General features: G+C 38.9%; 1 protein-coding gene across 2 annotated transcripts in view; it reads left to right on the top strand.

The window, feature by feature from the left end:
• TBC1D4 (TBC1 domain family member 4) overlaps positions 1-21,969 on the top strand; it is a 51,986-nt gene extending 30,017 nt beyond the window's left edge. For both annotated transcript variants that reach the window (XM_018071071.2, XM_029960924.1), the window contains 9 exons: positions 792-952; positions 1,864-2,073; positions 6,330-6,488; positions 7,293-7,451; positions 7,882-8,126; positions 10,942-11,101; positions 13,258-13,427; positions 15,969-16,145; positions 19,719-21,969. In XM_018071071.2, the coding sequence (XP_017926560.1) occupies positions 792-952; positions 1,864-2,073; positions 6,330-6,488; positions 7,293-7,451; positions 7,882-8,126; positions 10,942-11,101; positions 13,258-13,427; positions 15,969-16,145; positions 19,719-19,946 (1,669 nt within the window). In that variant the 3' untranslated portion in view covers positions 19,947-21,969. The remainder of the gene's footprint in view (positions 1-791; positions 953-1,863; positions 2,074-6,329; positions 6,489-7,292; positions 7,452-7,881; positions 8,127-10,941; positions 11,102-13,257; positions 13,428-15,968; positions 16,146-19,718) is intronic.
• Positions 21,970-22,834: the final 865 nt, after the last annotated feature.

Raw genomic sequence — 22,834 nt, 5'->3', positions numbered from 1 at the left:
AAGTCAGTAGAAAGGTATGCTTGGTGTGTCCTCTTAGAATAACCTCCCAGCAAAGCTTTCCTGTATCCTCTCCTTGCTTCTTCCAGCAACATAAGCTACTGTTAAAATTACTGTGTAAATATATTTTTACATGGTAACTGGGGAGATCAGCCCCTTTCAGGTCATTGTGATAGGAGCTGAGTGTGCCCTCTGTTTGCAGAGGCTCTGTTCCTTCAGCTGGAGATGCTGATGAAACATGAAGACATTTGGCGTCATTTATGCAAGTGAAGCATCCACTTCTTGAAGCATAAGAAATAGACTATACGAGAAGACAGAACGTTGTCTCCAATAAAATATTCACCTGAGCTCATCATGACATTTAAAATGGCACTAAATGAAGTGTTGTGCTCCACTAGAGCAACATCTAGTGTTATGTCAGTTTGCTCCCATAAGACTAATGTATGGCAAAATAAAACCCATTGCTGTCTGTTTTAGAGGCTAAGTATTACCGTGTTTCTCTCTTAGCTGCTCCAAAAGTTTAGCGTTTATTCTGAGCTTCCAGCTGAGCCCTGTGTGAATGCTTCCTGGTGGTATATAGTGCCAACTTCACAGCAGTGTGTTACAAGAAAACAATTGGGCACTTCTGTATTCAAGGTGAAGCTCACACACAGCACGCTTTGCCCTTCTTAAGCTTCCCAGCAAAGGCTCCTGCAGGTTTGGTTGTACATTAGACAGACTTAATAAAGATTATTTTTTTTCCCCTCCAAAGATGTCTGACTTTCAACACCCCATATGCTTTTTCTTTCCTTCAGTGATGGGGAGGGAAAGAAAAGAACATCAACTTTCTGCAGCAGTGAGTCTCTAAATGCTGTGGGGGCCACGCTCACACCTCGCCGCATCTCCTGGCGGCGGAGAATATTCCTGCAGGTAGCTTCACCTATGAATAAATCTCCTTCCAAGATGCAGCATCCAGGTCTGTGTGTGCTTTTAAAGAAAATAAACAAGCAGTTGTTGTTTAGTACTATAGTGAACTGCAACATGTGCAAATACAAAAGGGAGAAGGGAGTCAGCTTGATACAATATTAATGCTAGAACCTTGCTAGAGATCAGTTGTGCTCAATTGGCTTTAGACTACTTAGATCTTTGTTGCTTTGAATAGAGGATTCTGTCATCAAAATAAAATGAATTGCAACCTCCCATAGCCACAGTGGTAGCCTCGTGCTGACAAAGATACCCTCTTTAAGAGTTAGGAAACTTTTACCCTAGCCTGTGTACATAATAGGAGTGTTTGCAGAAAAAGGTAAATTTTCTGCCTTGTCCTTGTAGTGCACATAGCACCTGTTGAGTGTGTTAATAATTCTTACAGCTTTAAGTCATTTAAGGTGGAAACCTCTGACATATCTAAGATTGTGCTATATTGATAAAGTCCCATTTGGCGGAATTCAAAACCATAGGTAAACGACAAACTCTGTATTTAGTGACCATAAAGTGCTACATCACTGCCTGTAGTGCAGCTTAGCAGATGAAAAAAGTTGCTTTTAATATAGAACCTGTGGTAAATCACAGCAGTAAACAAGCTCAGCTGTAAAGGAGACTTCATGGATAAATGCCTCATTGTAACTCTGGAAAGAGCTAGCAGGGGAAAGAGTTGAAATACTGGGTGACCTCTTATTTAGCTGCATTTAATTTAAATATAGTTTTAATGTAAACAAAACACTGTATTTAAAAATAATTCTCTACTGTTGAACTTCATTTTCTCTGTCTTTGGAATAAGCACGTCTCTGCTGATGTGGAAGACAGCTATTTTTGTTCTGTTGTGACATAGTTTTTCATGATATGTGAAATAATCTGATTTTCCTCTAATAGCTTTATGATTCTTTGCAGATGGTCATGATGGAAGTGAATTGTTACCCTTATCCCCTCTTGCTCCACCCCTGGAGGAGGACCCTCTTGTTCTAGTATTGCAAAATGAGGATGGTCCAGATAAAACTGGAGAGAGGAAAAACTCAGAAGAACTACAAAGTCTGTGGAGAAAAGCTATCCATCAACAAATTCTGTTACTTCGAATGGAAAAAGAAAACCAGAAGCTGGAAGGTTAGCTATTTAGAAAATACCCCTAAAAGCTGTTGCAGATTCTACTGCCTTAAAATGAAAACTGTTCTGGTGCTGGGCACCTCAGAGATGTGGTTCTGTAACTTTTTGGTTAACGGTGCTAGAAAAAAAATGTGTTCACCTAGTCCTATCTCACACTCTACCAGGTTCTCTATCTGCCTGACTTTAGGTGAGTCACCTTAGTTACAGAAGAAAGTAATAACTTTTCCTTTTTTAATGCATTTTAGGCAAAAGTTGCTGCAGTCTGTGTTCTATCTATCTAAGTGTAGGAGTTCTAATGTGGAGTGAGAACAGGTGCTCTGTGAACACTTAGGTATAGTAAACCTTACCCTCTCTATCTCGTTTCAGTCCTTTGCAGCTCATGGTATTTCTCTCCAGGCTTTTTGTCCTACATTAACCATATCACAGTGGTAATTTATTAATACTTGAATCCAAATATGATTTTTGAGCAACTGGCTCTTGAGGTATGTCAGAAAGTTCTGTTTTTTGGAACATGAGCACTTGTAGACTGGAAATTGAGTGCTGTTAGCGAGGGATCTGAACTTAACCATTCTGATCATCAGCTACCTGAGCAACAGTTAAGATATTTTATTATGACTGATCAAGACTCACACAAATAAGGTGCAATGTCTGTCCTAGCATATAGAAGTTCTTCAGTATAGTAGACGTAACAAGCTTTCAGTGCAAGTTAAAAATTTCAGGTGTCCTCTCTGGAATTGCTGCCCTCATCTTTTTCTATATGCTGTTGTAACATCCCAGTCTTGGCTCATGAGCTCATTGGAGGGGTTTTACCTTAAAAAAGATACACGGCTCCCAAAACCCCCACGAGGTGTTTATTAAAAGGGGCCTTCAGTTCTTTTAGATCTCAAGACCACCCACAAGAGAAACACTATGACACTTCTCAGGGGGTCAAAATAACACACTTTTACTGGCAAACTTTGGAAAATAAGCTAACTTGGCAAAAGTTTAAAACAAGCGTTCAATCAACATATGCCATTTCACAAAGCTTGACTTAGCAAATTCCAACCTATCTAGGGTTAAATTACCCAAATATCAAGGAAAGGAATTAGGAGAAGAGGAAGAAGTGAGAGAGAGAGAGAGGCACACGAGAGCTCTGTCAGCCATAAGGGGCTGGGTTAGGGGCTTCAGGCGGTGTGGTGTAGGGTTTCAGGTGTGCCAATGGCTAATAGCCATTCTGGGCTGGACTAAAGGGACAGGGTGGTGGTGGGGATGGGGCAGTGCTCCTGGTGTGCCAGTGACTGACAGCTGCACCAGTGGCTCTCAAGGAGGCAGGTTATGGGGGGGCAGAGCACCATTCCCCCTTGGCAGAACCCAATCAGCCCTCTTCTTCCCCCCCCAGAGTTGTTTCAAGCCAGTAATAACTTTTTAATAACTTTTTTCAGTCCCTCACAGCTATATAACGTTGTTATATGGTAATATGATTCTTCTGACAAAACATAATAATCTTTTTAAGGTCAGTTAACTCTTTTTCCTTGTTTAGTCTTGCTTACTGAGAAGGCAAGGAGAGGAAAAAAAACTAGGACAGAAGTCTTTCCATGTCCCAGTAAGAGTGCATCCTTGAATGTATTTCCCACACGTGTAGTGTATTTCTTTGTGCAGTTTCTCCATACAGTTTGTCTCCCAGTTGACACACACTTCTGTGGAAACTCCTAGGTTCAGAGGGAACATTAGAGAGAAGTCTGTTTTAACTTCAGCCAAAATCTTCATTTCATAAACTGTTTTAACAGTGTGTTGTGGGATGAGGAAGCTGGACATCTGCTGTAGTTACTGATTTCATGTTATTCCCTCTGTTATTTTGAGCTGCTGAGGGACAAACTCTCTGCCGTACTTGCCCTGTGCGGGGATACTGAAAACCGTTGAATCAATCCAGTTACTTAAGACTCAGTGACAAGTTATTTTCATTCTGTAATGGATGTGTAGAAAGCAAGTTCTTCCTACCTGATCATTTGTGGTGAAAACAGGAGTGTCAGCAGTAGGGCCTCCAAACTGGTGCTCATTTGCCAGCCCCCATTCCTGATTTGTGCTCCAAGGAGCTTGTCTCATTCTTGTATTCAGGTTCATAAATACTGCTGGTGAAACTGGTGCTCTGGCCAGCTAAAATTCGACATCTTATTTTCAAAGGGTGAAAAGTAAACTGTCTGAACTCCTAGCTGTAGGTTTCCTTCCTGTGAGCTGTTAGAACATGGGCCATTTTATGGACAGGACATGCACAGAACTGATACATTCCAAACAAGTGTTGGTTTGGGTAGTTCTTGGCATCCTAACCTATAATTAAATGCAGATCTCAGGAAAGGGAGATGTAGTAACAGAAATGCAGAAATTTCTTTACTTGAAACCAGGTTCCTAGCTGTGAATTTATTACCTCTATACGATTGACTTAAGACCAAAATTGCTATGGAATTGTTTCTAGTGGTTTTCTGTTAATCTTTTATTGACTTTAATTTACGAAATATTAATAGAACCTCTTTTCCTATTCCTTTTGCTGTCGAGGAGACTTGAATACTATTAGCTCTTTGTTTTACAGAAGGTAAGTTCTGTCTGTTGCACAAACTTGCTTTTTTTTTCCCTAAGAATCTAGAAACTGCTTCTTCCTGTAGATCACCTAGAAATATAAGAGCTGCAAAAAATGCTAGGCCACCTAGCAATGATTAGGAAGAATGTTAACAAGGATGGCTGAAAGCAATTGGTTGCACCCCTTGGGGGTGGAATAGTAGGTAGAACAAGTATGATCAATAGTCAAGCTTGCTGACTTTCACTAGGGTTAACTGCATAGTTAATCTTGGAGTTCATTGTCACACTGAAATATGTTACTGCTGTCTTGAATCTGTTGCATACTGCTTACAAGAGTGAGCATTCTTGGGTGAAATGGTACAACAATAGACTTGAATTTAAAATCACCCCAACTGAACTGCAAAATCCTGTGGTAAGATCACATTCCCATTTTTATGGCAGTGTACCACACCTTGTATAATGCTTGCTTCTACAAGGCCTCCTGTATTCTTGAACAGGTAAGTTCTCAGAGGTGTAACATAAAGCTTCTGGAAATAATTTGTCATTTTTGAAGAGGGCTAGGCAATGATTCTGTGGATTTATCCAGTATTGACTCTATTTCAAGTGAGATCAGTAGGCAAAGGAACAGATTGTCTTGTTTTGCAGGTTGAGCAAGAGTTTGCTTTTACCTAGGGGTGATGATGGGGAAAGGGCGTACATTTTTAAGAGGAAGGAGGCTCCTGCAAGGGGCAAGTACTGCACACAGATCACGGCAAATTTGGGATAAACTGGACTGCAGCTTTCTGAGGTCATGTTGTGGAATGTACAATTCAGTCCAATGATGATTAAATATACCTCTCTAAATTAAAACACTTTCAAGTCTAGATTGCGGTTTTTTACACCAGTAGTAAGAGGAATTGGAGTGCTTTCCTGCACATGTGTCATGTATGATAAAATACCCACAATTTCTCAGTAATGGAAATGAAAGCTCTTCCTCAATGAAATACCAAAGTAACAATGCCACTTTATTTCAGAAATAGTGAGTCCTCTGGAATAAATTTTTTGCACCACAGGTAGTCCTATGCAGTAAACCCTTTATGTTTATAGCAACAGGAGTTCTGTGCTTCAGCACAAATGTACCTTAATGGATATGGTTTACATTGGTTCATTCTGTTTACTCTAGTCACCCTGATGATGCCAGTTAGTGCTGCCAAGAGCTCTTATCACTCTCTTAAGGGACACGTAAGAGCTGGAACCAGTGTGACTGACTTCATTCAGAAGAGTTGCCTAGCTTGCTTGCCTAAACCTCTAATACGTTCATATGTTTGGGACTTTCCATGCTAAAACAATTGTAATGTTTAATATAAATAAGAGTAAAATGATCAAAGGTGTTTTTGCTGTTGAAAGAAGCAGCAGGTGTTGTGAAGTTGTGTTGAGTGGGTTTTTCTTCCTGCCCCAAGCCTAAAAAAGTGGGTTTTGTTTGCTTCATGAATTACTCGTGTTCATGACCCAATAACAGAAGTTAAACTGTTACCTAGAGGATCTTATGACAAAATGCTGGCCCCATCTGAGCTATAAACTAATGAATTGTAGAAGGAGTATTTATCCCTAGTCAGACTATCAAAGAGCTATATCTAAATTGAATGGGGTTTGTGTATTTGTTGTATCTTGTAATTTTCTGATATTCTGGTTTTCCATGTGCTCTTCCTTTGTGTTCTGTGCTCTAGCAAGCAGAGATGAACTTCAATCAAGAAAAGTAAAACTGGACTATGATGAAGTTGGTACATGTCAGAAAGATGCCATAAATGTTTGGGATAAGAAGTTACTAAACTGCAGAGCCAAAATCCGATGTGACATGGAAGATATTCATTCCACTTTAAAAGAAGGTATTTATGTATGAGGGCTTTTAGCTATGAAGTCTGAAGATTGTATTTTTTTGTTCCCTTTTGATACCAGAAGAAATCTGCCATCAATACACGTTTTACAGTAGCAAAAAATTGCCTTCACAGGTGCACTTTCTGCTGCCAAACAGAAAATTAGTTCCACTGTGTTTGCAGCTTACAATGTCAGCAATGTAGAAGCATGTATAGTCATACTCCTGGAAGTAGCTTCTTATTCCCACGTATTGCTAAATTCAAGATTGAACTTGGAGACTCTGTGGCTAACACTGTAACCTTCTGGTTTCTGATCAGTGGATCCAGTGGACTCTGAATTTCAGATGCTCTAATTTTACTTACTTACCCAGAAGGCTGGACCATAATGTCTCCTTGTGGACTGTGCCCAAAACCTAGGGGAATCACAGCCAAGCTTTGGAGAGTCAGAACGACCACATCTTATAGATCTGGAATATGGTTATTTAGTATTCCATTTTCTGAAGTGAAAGGCTGGGGATTTTGGCTTGAAGTAGATCTTCCTGTGGACTAGCCATAGGCCAAGAGGGTATCCTAAGGGCCTTGTTAGTATAATGCAGATGCTGGGTTTGACTATACTGCTTTTTCCTCTTCCATGGAGTCTTATATCTGTGTTACAGATGCTGAAAAATAATTCAGTATAATCTGGCTATGGTACAGAAGGGAAGTTTAAATTGCTACCAGAGTGGTTCAGCCAAGATTATGACAAAGCAAATTCTTGTGTTGTAGCACTAAAAATATCCCCTCGCTTAGGCCTCTTGTTTTTTGACTTACCTGCAGGTGTACCAAAAAGTCGCCGGGGAGAAATATGGCAGTTTTTGGCTGTGCAACATCGAGTCAGGCACAGGCTGCCAAACAAGCAACAGCCTCCTGACATCTCTTACAAAGAACTTCTGAAGCAACTGACCGCTCAACAGCACGCCATCCTTGTAGATCTAGGTATGTCTGTTTTTTCTGACTTGTTCTGTGGGTCTTTGAGTGAAAACACACCAGTTTTAACAGAAGATGTTGCTGGAGATAGATGCTATATGAGCATCACCACAGGATACATTCTGTGTATGCCACTTAGTGTCCTCTAAGCTGATGATTTCTGAGTTTATGCCATTTGTATTTATGCTCTTCTACATCTGTTTGAAAAGAGAACTCAGTCACTTCTGCAAGTTCTATGCAGAGGAGAATAGTAAATGAGCTCAATGGATAAAGTTTAAAATCAGTGACAAAATACAGACTGGCCTGACTAAAGGGAACCTGCATATGAAAAACAAAGAGAAATGATCTGTGGGAGGAGAAGTGCTGGTTGTCAGATGAATTGGATTGGGTTTTTTTTCAAAAGAATTGAATATCAACAACTCTTCTCTTTTTGCATCAGGACGCACATTCCCTACACATCCTTACTTTTCTGCCCACCTGGGAGCAGGACAGCTATCACTCTTTAATCTCCTGAAAGCATACTCTTTGCTGGACAAAGAAGTGGGTTATTGTCAAGGTATAAGCTTTGTAGCTGGAGTGCTGCTTCTACATATGAGTGAAGAACAGGCCTTTGAAATGCTGAAATTCCTCATGTATGACCTTGGATTCCGTAAACAGTACAGGCCAGACATGATGTCACTACAGGTAAGACAGTCCTTCCAGAGCAAACTAGAGTTTTAAATTACTTTTGAGCTCTAAGGGGTTGCTTTTGTTCTCCAGGGCCTTATGAAGTTCTTATGCTGTTTGGGATGTTGTGAAGTGCATGTGTATTCTATTGTCGACCCCCCTCTCTACCTTTCAATTTGAAAACAGAGAAGTTCAGGACTTGCAGACTTTTACTGTCACACATCCCCATCATCTCCTCTTTGGAAATGATGCTTTCTCTGCTAATTTGCTCTTCCTTTCATTTTCCTTACTTCTCTCTCATCCTTATCCCAAAAAAAACCCAAACCCGATATGCTTGCATCTCTATGGATGGAGTTTAGAAATTAATTAGATTTTTTTTATTTTTTTTTTATTTACCAGTCCATGAGCACTTGGATGTAGATTTTTCTCTTGTAGCCCCAAGTCAAGTCAATAGTGACACACAGTGGCCAGTCAGTGTACTCCACAGGCATTTGTACTTTGCGCAGCTCTGCCTTGACTCATAGTTTCATCTTTTTCTCTCATTGTTCTCTAATCCACCACCCCTCAATACAGAGAGAAAACAGAAGAATTTTTAATCATTTAATTTTCCTAAGCAATGATGCATGCTGTGCAATATTATTTGACAGCTAGCTACTCAAGACTGTTTAGGAAGGAGACAGAAAATCTTTCAGATCTATATAAACTCCAGGTTTAAGGTTTGAGAAATCTTTCACCTTGACATGCGACTATCCACTGACTAGAATAACTTATATGCTATAAACCCCTAATATTATAAAGGGATATACCACTGCTGAGTTAAAGCTTGTAGTCCACAGAGGAGAAAACTAAGAGGCAGATACAAAAGTTTCATGTTACCTGCTTAGCAAATGCTTAAAATTAAGTAGGAACTTAAAGGAGAGTTTGAATCCACTTTTCATGACCAGTCACTTCAGGTGCTTATTTGACAAATGTCCAGAGCAATGGAATAGATTGTAATCAAAGAAATTGTATGTGCTTATTCTAAAAACTATAGAGGAGTGTTTTTCTGTGGATGTAAGTATGCCATAACAAGTTTTTTGTTGATGAATTAAGGGTGAACAGCCATAAGTAGCATTTTACCTCCTCCATGTTCCATTCCACCTCACAAATGTGTTTTAAACCTGTGGGGGTCAAAGTGTGATAAATACATGTTTGTGGGTTTTCCCCTAGATGATGCTCTCTTAGTGTTTGTGTATTATACTGCATTTGTAGACTTCCAATAGCATCTGATGATTTGAGAGCATTCATATGTCCAGGATTTCACATTTTGGTTTAAATGAGTATGACTCATTGCCAGAAGCTTTTAGTAAGAACACTTTTAAATTTCAGAAAGTTTTCCACTTGTAGTACTGTTTGCCCTTTAAATTAAATGACCTTACTTTCCCCACAGTTTGCTTCTAGGCCAATCTTCTGTAATACACAAAAGTAGAGTTTTGTCTGCTCAAGACAAACTAGACAAGACTTAGAGCATCTTACTAAATTTGGTTTGTTTTCTAACAGGAGTAGAACATTTGCATTTCCAGTATTGAAACACAAGTAAACTTATAGGCAGAATTAGCTTCAGTCCTGTAGAAGAAAAATGTTGTATGGTTCTTTAGGATAATGAAAACTTATTTGACTTAAATTTTTTAATTGTTGTCTGGAAAAAGTAGTAATATAGATCCTTAGTTCATAGTGAACTAACTTGGTTAGTGGTACAATTCTAACTTCACATGTAAATGTGTTTTGTATTGATACTGTACAAACTGTACTTAATTGGTATCTTTGGCAATTAAAGCAAGGACTCAAATGCATGCACAAATTTAGCTGATTTGCCTAAATGAGAAGTGATCTCTCTGCCTGTGGACACTGGTGACTAACCAGGTAGTTAGTGCAATCAGCTTTTGTTACAGAAGAATCATGAACTGTAGAAGTAGGAAAGTAGCCGGATGAGTCATTTTCTTATTAAGGAATGGATTCACCTTAAGCAAAAGCACTGTTGACAACAAAAATGGACCTGACAACTAATCAATGTCTGCTTCTCATCTTCTGCTTTCTGAAAGAAGCATTGCTCTGTGCTGTGACTTACCATGTCATATAAACTATCAAAATTGCAAGGAAATAGTTTGCCACAGGGTGGTATTTTTAGCAATGAATAGCACCTTTTAATCGTTTTGCCTTGCAACCTTTTATGGGTTGTATAGCAACACTTTTTGCATCAGTATCTTAAATTCCTCAGGACTATTGGAATATGTGCTGGGAAACATGTATGTTGGACACCTCTGTACGTAATGTATTCTGTGGGTACAAAAGCTGTCTAAAGTGATGTCCGAAGTAGCACAGGAGTTTTAAATGCAGCAAAAATATGGCAAAAATTCAAAGTCCGAAAGCTGCAATATGGAAATTTACTCATAAATAGTTCAACTCTGTAATGGAGAGTTTTGACATCTTGGAAGAGGTACCTTTGCTTTCATTGCTGCAAGACTGAAAGTTCTGGTTTGTTGATAAAGTTAGAACAATATATTCTTTGGTTACATTAAGCCCGTGAATCTGAAATGATACTGCATTAATAATTAGGTTCAAACTGTTCTTTGTTATTGGATGCTGTGTTAGTTTTAATTCATTAGAGGCGGGTTGTTTATCTGTGAGTAGATATCACTCAAAGCCCCAGGTGACAATTAAGCTTCATTTTACAGTGCTATGTGTACTGGAGGTAATTTCCCTCAAATGAAATGTGAATGATTTGGAAAGCTGAGTAAAGCTGAACTTTTCTTTCTTTATTTCCCTCCTCCCCCAATCCCCTCATATACTGTAGATTCAGATGTATCAGCTTTCAAGGCTTCTACATGATTATCACAGAGACCTGTATAATCATCTTGAAGAAAATGAAATCAGTCCCAGTCTTTATGCTGCACCATGGTTTCTTACACTGTTCGCATCTCAGTTTCCATTAGGATTTGTAGCCAGAGTATTTGGTAAGAAAGTTTATTCTATTGCAGTAACAAAAAGAACAATGTCCATTGTGTTTTGAAACTCTTGGGAAGTAGTTTTCTACATACTGGGGACATTTGGGGTGACCATTGTGGGTGGCAAGTAGCAGTGCTTTTCATGGTGGGATGTCAGCTCCTTTTTAAAGAGGAAAACTGAAAGGTATTCTTTGAAATATCAGACTTGAGCAATTAATTTTGTCTTTTCATATTATCCAAGAGACTTCTGAAGTGTAAACAGCAGAAAGTTTATTGTTGCAAATGCATTTTATGCATCAAGCATGCAGTTTATGTCCACAGAAAAGTTCAACTTGCAAATTGAAAAAAAGAGAATGCATTTGTTTTAGAATTCTGATTGTAAAGTGCTTCCTAAAAATTTCCAGCAAATTTGAACTTAAAGGCTGTTTCAGGTGTTCATGTATGTATTGAACAGTTTCTGAGTCTTAATATTACTCTTACTCCATTTAGATAGTTTTTTAGTGATACATTCCTCTTCAGGTAACATGTACTACAGAAGCTTTAATATTTTTTGTGCCTTGTAGCGTTTACTGTATCAGGCTGTCAAGTAATTAGTTTTGTCTTCTTTTCTTATCAGTAAGAACTGCCACCTTAACCAAATCTTTAGTAATGCAGCTTTTTTTTTTTCAAATTTATTTATTAATATAAAACTCACTGTGCTCAGATATACCCCAAGAATCTAGGAGCATATGTCATGTACTTCCTCTTAAATCAGATTTTTTTTCCTTCAATTTTTCTCTTTTCACGTGGCACCTTTTGTCTTTTCTTAAGAAATTCTACCTGACTTTGTTTCATGTTTTATTACTGGAGTGTGTCAGGTTCTCAATTTGTTGGGTGTGGTGATTTTGGGGGGAAGAGAGGTTTGGCTAGACGGTTGGTTTTGATTTTAATTTTTAAAATTTTTTTTTTACCTAATAATTTTTCCATTACAGAGGGTTTTTTCCTTTTACAGCAAACTTTTTTTGGCTGCTGGTTTTGTGATTGAATGACTGATGTAACTCTTTTTCAATAGTGTACCAATCGCATTAATATTTCTTTCCCAATGGGATTATTGGATTCCAGGACACTCAAGCATTTTTTGTTTTTCTTTTTTGTTGGGTTTTGAGGTTTTTTGGAAATGAATTTTTTAGGAGTGGAGAGGGAGGGAGGAAAAGAGAGTCAGTGTTGTTTCTCTGTAAATGAGTTAAAAGGGCATGTTCCTGTTTTAACACTTGAAAGTCCCTGTGTTGTTTTACTTCCTAGTGCTTTGGATTCTCTGCATTTTCAGTGTTTGGGCTGTTGTCCTATACCAGGGACAAATGACTCTACCATTCACAAATTATGTTGATGCTGTTTGAATGTGCATTGTAGACTTGAGAAGGGAGACTTTTACAAACTGGGTTTGAGGGAGATGGCAGCCTCACCGGTGTCCTGGTTTCATCCTGTGATACTGGATCAGGCCAGGGATGACCTCTCAGTATCAGGATCAGAAGTTGGGTTTGTTCAGTTGCGTAGCCCCAGACAAACTCTTTGTGGTGTGACAGAGCCAGCAGCTCAGGAGGTTTATTTGAACTACTCATGTTCTGTGTTCATCTCAGTAATGCTTCTGAGGCAGAATTCTATGTACTGTCACCAGGACTCTCATTTCTGTAGTCTTTGTGTACTGACCTGCAGAGCCCAGGCTTTCCCTTCAACATCCACATAATTGCACCTCAAAGTAAGGGTTTGGGGCTTAGGTTATGACCAGTAAGATCACTACATGTTATTGAAAGTAATGTGATTGGTTATGGAATCTACATGATTGTTTAAGGACTAGCTTCTGTCAGTATGTTGTGTTATGATCTGCTTCCCAATTGCTTTTCAGTCACAGATGCACTTAAAACCAGCTAGCAGTCTGTAGCAGACAGTGATGAAATGCTTATTGCAGGTAACTGTTTCAGACATAAAAGGTGCAATATTTTCTCTCACATCTGTAAGATGAAAGACAATTTTTATATGCTTTAACCTCATGTTGAAATAAGACAGATTGCTCTTCTGAACTGAATACATCTTCAGTATGAGCAATTATGAAGAAAAACATCCCATCAGATATATGTGTTTGTCCAATGACTCTAGCTCCCATTTTCATGATATTATTTTTTTTTTAGACATTATTTTTCTTCAAGGAACAGAAGTCATATTTAAAGTAGCACTGAGCCTACTTAGCAGTCAAGAAACAGCTATAATGGGATGTGAGAATTTTGAGAACATTGTTGATTTTCTTAAAACCACTATTCCAGATATGACTCAGCCTCAAATGGAAAAAATTATTACTCAGGTAAGGATGTTTTTCTCTTTACTTTTTTCCCTCCATTTAGTTTACTTTAAAAGAATCATGCCTAAACTATATGTAAAAGTCTTCTCAGTATGTTCCTTTTGGTTTGAAATGCAAAGGAGTCGTTTTCTCAGTAACTTGTATACAAATAGGATGTGATTGGATTTCAGTGGGTTTTTAACTGCAATTTTAGCAGGTCTTTAGTTGCTACCTCAAGGTTTAGTAAAAAGTTCTTTTGTGTCCCAGCTACTGAAAAAAACACGACTTTGCTATAAATTTCCCCTCACCATCAGAAGGGTAGAAGTAGCCTATTTTCCAAACCTAAACCCAACTGTTGCTTCCTGTTGGTGGTTGAGCAGTCTAACAGTTTGTGATGGGAAGCACAACTTGCCATGGTGGGAAGAGGCAGCATCACAGCAACTTCCCCTGCTCGTCCTTCAAACTTCCAGCTGTACAGTGCCAAGTACCCATAAGAACTTTTCTGACACCTCCAACTTAAAACCCTATAACTTAGGAGGCTGGTGAGGCACTGCTTTCATGGTCTGTATTAAAATCAAGGTCATGCAAACTTCTTTTGTTCTGTGGATGTCACTTCTATCCTCCTGGGGATCACTTTTAGAATGTCCCCATGCAACTTCTTCTCACCTCAATCCTCTCCTTGGAGGAATCAGATTTGGCAGGTGCCAGAGGTTAAAAGTCCCTCAGGACTGATCTCTGCCTTTCCTGGGTATGGGCAAGGAGGACTTGGAATAGTGTTATTTCATCAGAATTATTTCAGCTTCATGGCAAAGGGCTAGAATAGGAAAGAAACAAAGAATTACTGCTGCTGATATATGAAAAGCTTCTTGAGAAATACTGTCAGTGGCTGGAATCTTCATTTCTACATCATCTTCCTCTGCACTGAAGCTGAAAATTGAGAATGAGCCTCAGTCTAGTACCTCAACTATGAACCTGTGAACAGTTTACCCCCTTCAGATGGTAGCTTGGAGATAACAGAAGAGCTCTAAAAAACTATGTCCATATGCAGGAGTGCAGTTAACACTGATGCATTCTTGTGGCTTGTTAATGTTTGAATGTTTCAGGTGCTGTTAGTTAAGAATTCATTTTTAAATAACATGTAGATCTTCATTTCCTCTTTGCATTGACTGTGATTGCCATGCTAAACCTGTGTCAGGCACTTTCGTGTCTCTTCAGAAGTCATTGATTCTAGCAATGATAGAGGTGGTAGTTTGATATTTTTAATACTATTAGAAATCAGATCTCTACTCTGTGCTCTGCATGAGTTGCAGAGCAATCATGCTGTGGTGAGCATGGTAGAAATCTGTGACTTTGTGCAAAGCCAGGTCTGATTGAGTAAAGAATGGGTTATGTTGCCTGAGCAGAAGTGAATGTGGTTATATGCAGGTCAGCTCAGCTCTGAGAGTAAGGTCACTTGCTTGCCTGTGCTGTGGTCTGATGTTGAACAGCCTTCCGGATCTGCATTCATGTGTAGACTGCCTATATCCTATTGTTCCCACCTAGGCTGGCTGCAGGGGGAGTTATTTGGCTGTCTCAGTGTTGTAATTCCCAGGACCATCCTCTTATAATGGATAATGAAAGAAAAATATAGACATTATGCAGATCTGTAATACACAGATGAAGAATTGACCAGGTAGCTACGTAGAGGAAAATGGCACTGGAACACTATATATAATTTTAAATTTTACCTCGTTTGAATTACCTGAAGAACAGCGAAAGTAATGCAGAATTTGTTTTTTTAAGCGATCCATGTGTTTCTTCTGTTGATGGAATGTTTGTGATCTCTAGGACAAGGAACAGAAAATTAAAGTTGCTGTAGACATCCTTCCAATCCTAGTCTAAAATATTTGGTAGTTTTCAAAAGCTGAGAGGCTGTGACTAGATGTGTAAACATCTAGTTTATAAGGGTCATATGGTCCCATCAATATTAGAGGCTCAGTTCCATAGTCTTAACAATACTTTATCACCAAAGTATCCCAGTAAGAAAATAGTGTGTCTACATGCAGAGATAGAACACAGGGAAACTGTGATCATGAAGAATATTTTTATAGAAGTCTGTAAATGAGCACTTGGAGATCCAGTTTTGAAGGTAGAGTCATGATGAATCCTGGATTATTCTTCCTCATTGTATGATGCTGCTCCAATCACAATCTGGTGAGACTTAAATTTAAAAATTTTGTCTTGAACTTCTTCATATTCCTGAGCAAGAGTGGATAAAACTTTGTCATATTATAGAATTCTTAGACTAAATTAGACTTTTGTGCTGATACATCTTGCTATAAGAGATGGTATTTCGTAATAGTAAAAGGCATGATCCAGTTTATTCTAAAGACTATGATTTATTATGGCTGCAATCAGAACTCTAGATGTTAAAATGCTCCTACTGTAGACTTCCCCTTAAAATACTTTCTTGAAGGGAACAGGAAAAGCATTAATTTAATCAAGGAGAGTTGACTCTTAGTCAAGCATTCATGTGGAATAAGTGCTCCCTATTGTAGTTAAAAATTGTCTTTTCTCTCATGGCAGGTGTTTGAGATGGATATTTCAAAACAGCTCCATGCCTACGAAGTAGAGTACCACGTTCTTCAGGATGAGCTGCAGGAAAATGTGAGTCCCTGTGAGGAAGGTGAACCCCTGGAGAAGCTGGAAAGGGCAAACAATCACCTGAAGAGACAAAACATGGATTTGTTGGAGAAGCTACAGGTAAATGATTTAAGACTACAAAATCATAGAGTAGTCATTTCTATGATTTGGCCATTAGAGTTGAAAGTGTTTTTTTAAATGTATTTGGGAAGTCTCCTAACTACAAGACCTTATTCAGTTAACCAGTTCTCTCAACAGCGATTTACTTCTGTTAGACATACTTTAAACTCCATTGTCATTCCTGGGACCTTTCTTTCTTGATATAGATTTCTCTTTTCCCAAAATATCTCTACTCTTATCTCCTATAAAATCTATTGGCAAAACTTGTGTATCTTACAAAAATAAGTTCTCTGTCCCTTCATCTGTTTGCTTTCCTATTGGAAAGTTTTAAGAAATAATCCATAGTGTAATAGACTTGCTCTCTCCAGGCCTTTCTAGACAGTATCATTTTGTTTCCTTCTGCTGAAACTCATAGTCCTACTTTTGGTAGGTGGTCTCTCCTAACAGACTTGCCTTCATCTGAATGCCCACCAGATAAAGTTACGTTTTTAAAAATTCCTACCTCCCTTCACTATTCACCCTTTGTCCCGTAGCCTGGCTAAGACTTGTTTCAGGTTTCGATATTGTCTTGCATTTTCTTGAAAGACAAGCTCTTGGTTTTTCATTACCAGGCTATTTCTTGATATATTGGTTAGTTTGAGCAAGCACTTGAAAGAGCTCAGAGAGCACTTTCAGCTTCTGAGACTTGAAAATAGAAGAAAGAAAAAAAGGAAAAATCAAGTCCTCATTATTTTTGTGTTTATGGGCTAGGGTTGCTGTGCTGTGCTCTTTTGATATTGAAAACAGGAATCGCTTTTTTCCTTTTGTTGGTTTTGCTTAGTTATTTCTCTTTACTTATTTACTGCAGCCTAGGCTTTTACCTCTGTTATAAAATTACACCAACAACATAGAATAATTGAGAGTGACTGATTTGAAAGGCTCTGTCAGAGCTCTTCTGTTCTTCCAGAGTGCCATATTATAATGCATCTTTCTCAGTTCCTTAACTTCCTCACCTTTTTGTTTGTATAGCGTCTTCATTCCTCTGCTTGGGCCCTTTCCTAGGAATAATCAGAATTTCCCCACTTCCTGCAGAGGGACATTTGCTATTGCTGAAATCCACGGTTTCTGTCGACTAGCCAGAGGAAGCTATAGGTCTTTTATTGGAGACTAGGGAACACTGTCTGCTTCTAGACTTAATGTTGAGGTTCTCTTTCCCTCTAACCTCTCCATCCTGCTAATTTACTTTATTACATAGGTTTCCCATTGATTCATCACTATCGGGCAGGTCATCTCTTCCAGTGCTACTCCAGCTGCTGATTTCCTTTTTATCCCTGCACCTCCAGTTCCTTGTTACTCTCAGCTGTTTCTTGCTTGCTGCAACTTGTTTGTCTCCTTCCTTCTGTAAAGCTTTCAGAAATCCTTCAGACTGATTTAGTGACTGTATGATACACAGTAGGCAATCCTTGTATTGTCTGCCTACTCAGATGTCTTTTAGAAATAGCTATGTTATTCTTTCTTTAACAAACACTATCATCATCATCATGGCTAGGCTTCACAAACGAAGATTTGGGAAGGACATTTGCTGCAATCACACTGGTGGCTAAAAAGGCCAATGCAAGATAGACAAGTCCAGTTGCAAAAGGCACAGCGGAAAGACTCCTTAGGTGGTATCAACAAGACACGGGTCTTTCTGCATTGTCTTTTCTCCTTCAGAGTGATCCTGTGTGCTTTCTCAAAAGAAGCAGCACCGTTATAGATGGTGTATCTCCAGGCCTCCCAATTGGAGGCCAGAGTAGACCAGTTATGTTGACCAATATGGCCAAGGCTGAGATGTTGTTTCAGGGAGTCCTTGTATCTTCTCTTTGGGGCTCCTCTCATGTGACAGCCGGTGGCAAGTTCACCATAGAGCACGGTCTTAGGGAGGCGGTGATCCTTCATCCTTGAGACGTGTCCTGCCCAGCGCAGCTGTGTTCTCAACAACATGGCCTCAATACTCATAACTGCTGCCTGTTCTAGAACAGACATATTAGTCACAAAATCTGGCCAGTGGATGTTTAGGATTGTACAGAGACAGCGTTGATGGAAGCATTCTAAGAGTCACAGGCAGTGGCGGTAGATGACTCTTGATTCAGATCCGTATAAGAGAGTAGACAGCACTATGGCTCTGTAAACACTGATCTTTGTACTTTTCTTCAAGTATTTATTTTGCCAAAGTCTTTTATGGAGTTTTCTAAAAGCTCTATATGCCTTTGCTAACCTGTTGTCTATCTCTTCATCAGTCTTACTATCCGAGGAGATGAGGCTACCTAGATAATTAAACTGCTGGACTGATTTGAGCTCTGATTTGCCAGTGTTGATATGGGGATGATGGAAGACTTCCTGAGGTGCAGGTTGATAGAAAACTTCTGTCTTCTTCAAGCTGACTTCCAGCCCAAAAAGCTCGGCAACATCTGCAAAGCAGGATGTTAAACACTGCAGAGCTGCTTCTGTGTGGGCGACGAGGGCGTCGTCATCAGTGTAAAGCAGCTCCTGGACAAGATGATTTAAGGTCTTAGTATGAGCCTTCAGCCGCTTTAGGTTGAAAAGGCTTCCATCGGTACGATATCAAATGTAGATACCATCTTCTTCATCGAGGTCTGCCGTGGCCTTTTGGAGGATCATGCTGAAAAAGATTGTTATAGGGAACGCAGCCTTGTTTCACACCATTAGTTTTTAGAAAGGGCTCAGAAAGTGCATTGCCACATCTGACTTGGCCGTGCTGATCCTCATGAAGTAAGATGATCATTTTAAGGAACTTGGGGGTACAACCTAAATGTTCCAAAATTTACCATCTACCACAGACCTTTTCTGCTCACAGTATCAAAAGCCTTGGTGAGATCAACAAAGGTTACATAGAGACCTTTGTTCTGTTCCCTACACTTCTTTTGCAGTTGTCTGAGAACAAATACCATGTCTGTGGTACTCCTGTTGGCTCTGAAACCACATTGGCTTTCAGGTAGAATTCCTTCTGCGATAGTGGGTATTAGTCTGTTCAAAAGTATTCTTGCCAGGATTTTGCCAACAATGGAGAACAGAGTAATACCACGGTAATTTGAACAGTCTGATTTATCTCCTTTCTTCTTGTACAAAGTGATGATGACTCCATCACGAAGGTCTGATGGTAGCTTGCCTAGTTCCCAACAGCGCACCACAAACTCGTGAAATTTAGCATGGAGTGAAAGGCCCTCATGTTTCCAGACTTCAGGTGGAATTCCATCAACCCCAGTTGCCTTCCCAGTTTTCACCTGCTGTATGGCCTTAAGGGTTTCTCCCATAGTAGGGGCAATATCCAATTCATTCTTCACCGGTTGTTGTGTGATGCACTGAATTGCTGAGTCTTGAACTACACAGCTAGTACTGAAAAGAGTCTGAAAGTGTTCAGACCATCGATTCAGAATGGAGGTTTTATCTGTCAGAAACATTTGCCCATCAGCACTGAGTAGAGGGCTTTGGACCTGGTATGTAGGCTCGTATGCTGTTTTCAATACCATATCCTAATACTAAAAAAAAACCTATTCAGAATGTATCAATTGATTATAATGTTATTGTTTACAGGTTGCTCATGCTAAAATTCAGAATCTGGAAGCCAGCCTGGAGACTATTTTGACTCGAGAGAACAGAATGAAGACTGTAATTCAGTCACTGGAACAGGAGAAGATAACGTATCAAAAGACTCTTGAGCAGATAGTGAAGTATTTGCCAGCAGAAGCATTGTCTGACTGTGAACTGCTCCTGAAGGAAGTAAACTACAACCCAAATAATAAAATAAGGAGTAAGCCATAAACCAGGGCTCTCTAGGCAGCACCACTTCAGAAAAGGGAACGAAAAGATGAGTATGCTGCTTTCAATAGCTACTTAGCAATAGGCAACGGTATTATCCAAAACTAGTGCTGGGACACTGATAGCTACAAATGGGCCTTCAAATGTCTATATGCAAATTCAGGCTATTAATTTTTTTATGATTATGTAAATAAATCACAAGGGAGAAATAAAGGATTCTCATATGTAATATTGATGAGTAGATGTATATTTAGAGTTCACCTAAAGGAAAAGAGAAATTTCAGTAGACAAAGCCAAGATAATGGTGATCAGCAAATTCAGTCTGGATGTGCTTCTTCTGTAGTGAAATGAGGATAGCGTGTCTTTATATATATGTATATTGAATATGTTGAATAATACTTGAAGAAAAAAAAAGGAGAATGTAATTTTCCCTCCAAAGGGCAGCATGTTTCACATATTCTGTGGAAAATCTGTGTGAACTCATGCGTGCCTCTCTTTTAATTCTACTGACGTTGTGAGCACAGACCAGTAAGCAGAACAAGTATCATGACTTGGTTCATACAGAAAAAACTCTAGTGCCATCAGCTGCCTGGGCTGCACCAGTCAGCAGTGTAATTCCACATGCATGTTAGAACTGGAAACAAGCAACATTGCATCATAGCTCCACCTCCGTAACTCAGAGCTAAGAAATAGGTATCTATTCGCACTCGCAGAACTTGCAAAGTCAAGAGCTAACAGTGACTATTCCTTTCTTCCTGGCCTGTTTGCTTCCACCTGTCCTGGGGTTGGTCATGACAGCAGGAGGAAGGAAGCACAGCTGTGGGCTCTGTTTATTCTGATGTTAATTTTCCACCAGAGACTTGCTGTCATAAGAGTTAAGCATGTAAGGGGTTCTCATTTAACCAAAGAAATACTGCAAGAAGCCTTGTCTTATTGTAGTGGGAGGCAGAAAGCAGTTCTTAAATTTTATTTGAGCAGAAAATTGAGGTAGGTTGCAGGAAGTTGAGCGTAAGTGCGTAAGAAAGGACCAAGCAAGTTTCAAATATTATATACCTTTCAGTTTTCACATATACAGTGGATATACATGTCAAAGGGGATTCTGGAGTACAGGCACAGTTTTAATAACTCTTTCCAGACTATTTCTGTTTAAATACTGCTTTGTGGTCTTCTTTTTAAAACAATAGTCATAAATTTCTGTGTTCTGGGCAGGTTAGATAAGCTCTAATCGTTTCAAGGGAGAAAATATGTTTATAAAGGTATGAAAAGTTACATATAGATTTGAAAATGTTTTTGAGAGGAATTTTTGAGAAGGCTTAGACAAATGTGTAATAGACAAGTATTTTGGAGTGCATGTCTGAACTGTTAATTGAGTGTTACAGTAGCTCATGTTGCATCATTTTCACTGTATTTCAGAAAACACTTATTCTTTTTAGTAAGAAAAACAATTAAGCAAAGTGCCAAATCCAGCAGTGTCTTTTTGCATAAGATTGTCCAATTTAGAAAGCAAGGACTGAATATCACTGCTTTCTAAGTTATATGCTTTACGTTAACATAAAAGTGAGAAGCAACAATGCCGATTGGCTGCACGCTGCTGTGGAACTTAGAGGCTTGGGCTCTCCTGGGTTTTTTTTTTGGTTTTTTTACTTCCATGATGTTTTATTTGATTAAAGATAATTGATTTACGTAACAGACTTTCTTTTTACATTTGGGGTGAAAGGTCTTAACACTGTGTATGCAATTATGTGGAATCTGTCTAGATATTTCAAGAATGTTGTATTGTACTAGGTGGGAAAATGCCTATTGAAAAGGCAGGTTTTTGCAGTTTTGTTCAGAGTAAGTTTTAGCCGATGTGTACATAAAAAAACAATCCCAGGAACTGCAGCAGCGTTTATTACAAGGAATCAAGGTTATTCAGATACATCTTTTTTTTTAAAGATGCACCGAATGTGCTTTATCCTTTGTTTCACTTATAAAATTTTTCATGTAATGCCTGGAGAAATTCTAATAAATGTCATTGCTGCATTTCCCATGGCCTCTGGCTAGTTTTATTTTTCTACACTTCAAGTGCCAATCTCATTTTCAATATTACTGTTCACATGAAATATGAAAAGGATCTGGTTTGAGTTTCTAGTTGTGGGGAAAAAAAACCTGCAGGATTTGTCAAAAAACCCAGAGTACAAGGAGAGAAATTGTCAGGGAAAATAGTTTTTTCCATTGTTCTTAACTGAAGATGAAATTGTTAAAAGGTATTTTTGTTCTGTAGCAGTTCAGTTAGTACATATGCTATGCTGTGCATCTAGCTTGGGAGGAGGAAGAGGACAGCATAGCAGCATAGAGAAATAAACTACAGAAGTAAAACTACAATGAGGTAAGTGCCTCATGGTTTTAGGACATTTATGATAACGTTTGTATGCTGAATCCTGGTGTGCCTGGCCACTGGGTTTGGGATGTGTATCTTCAAGTCTGCATTCAAGCAAGTATCCTCCAGATTATCTTTGGAAGAATAATCATCAAGATTATCTAGAAGACTGAACTCTTGAGGAAAGAGAATCTGCTGTTTTCAGAAATGGGTAATTTAGACTGCTTTCTGCTGGCAGAGGGCTTTTTTAAAAGTCTGGGAAGACATATGTCCTTTTAGCTAGCAAACTAGCTGGGAAGTCAGGAGTACTGCTTGCCAGGAGTAGAGGTGAAGTAAATCAGTCTGGTAAGAAGGGCTAATGTAGGAAACTCTGGTATTCACATCTGTTACGGATGGAAAACCTGTCCAGAGAGTTAGTTGTTTGTTGGGTTTTTTTCTTTTCCTAAAACAGAGAGTATTTCTCTCCACAAAATTTATTTATTTAAGGTTCCTTAGAGTTACTTTTTTTTTCACTTTTCTCTAAAAAAACCAT

This window comes from Manacus vitellinus, unplaced genomic scaffold (assembly GCF_001715985.3).
Source record: "Manacus vitellinus isolate BGI_N305 unplaced genomic scaffold, ASM171598v3 scaffold_2_pilon, whole genome shotgun sequence".
Taxonomy (NCBI): domain Eukaryota; kingdom Metazoa; phylum Chordata; class Aves; order Passeriformes; family Pipridae; genus Manacus; species Manacus vitellinus.
Note: the sequence above shows the minus strand (reverse complement) of the source record. Positions and strands in the feature narration are given on the sequence as shown.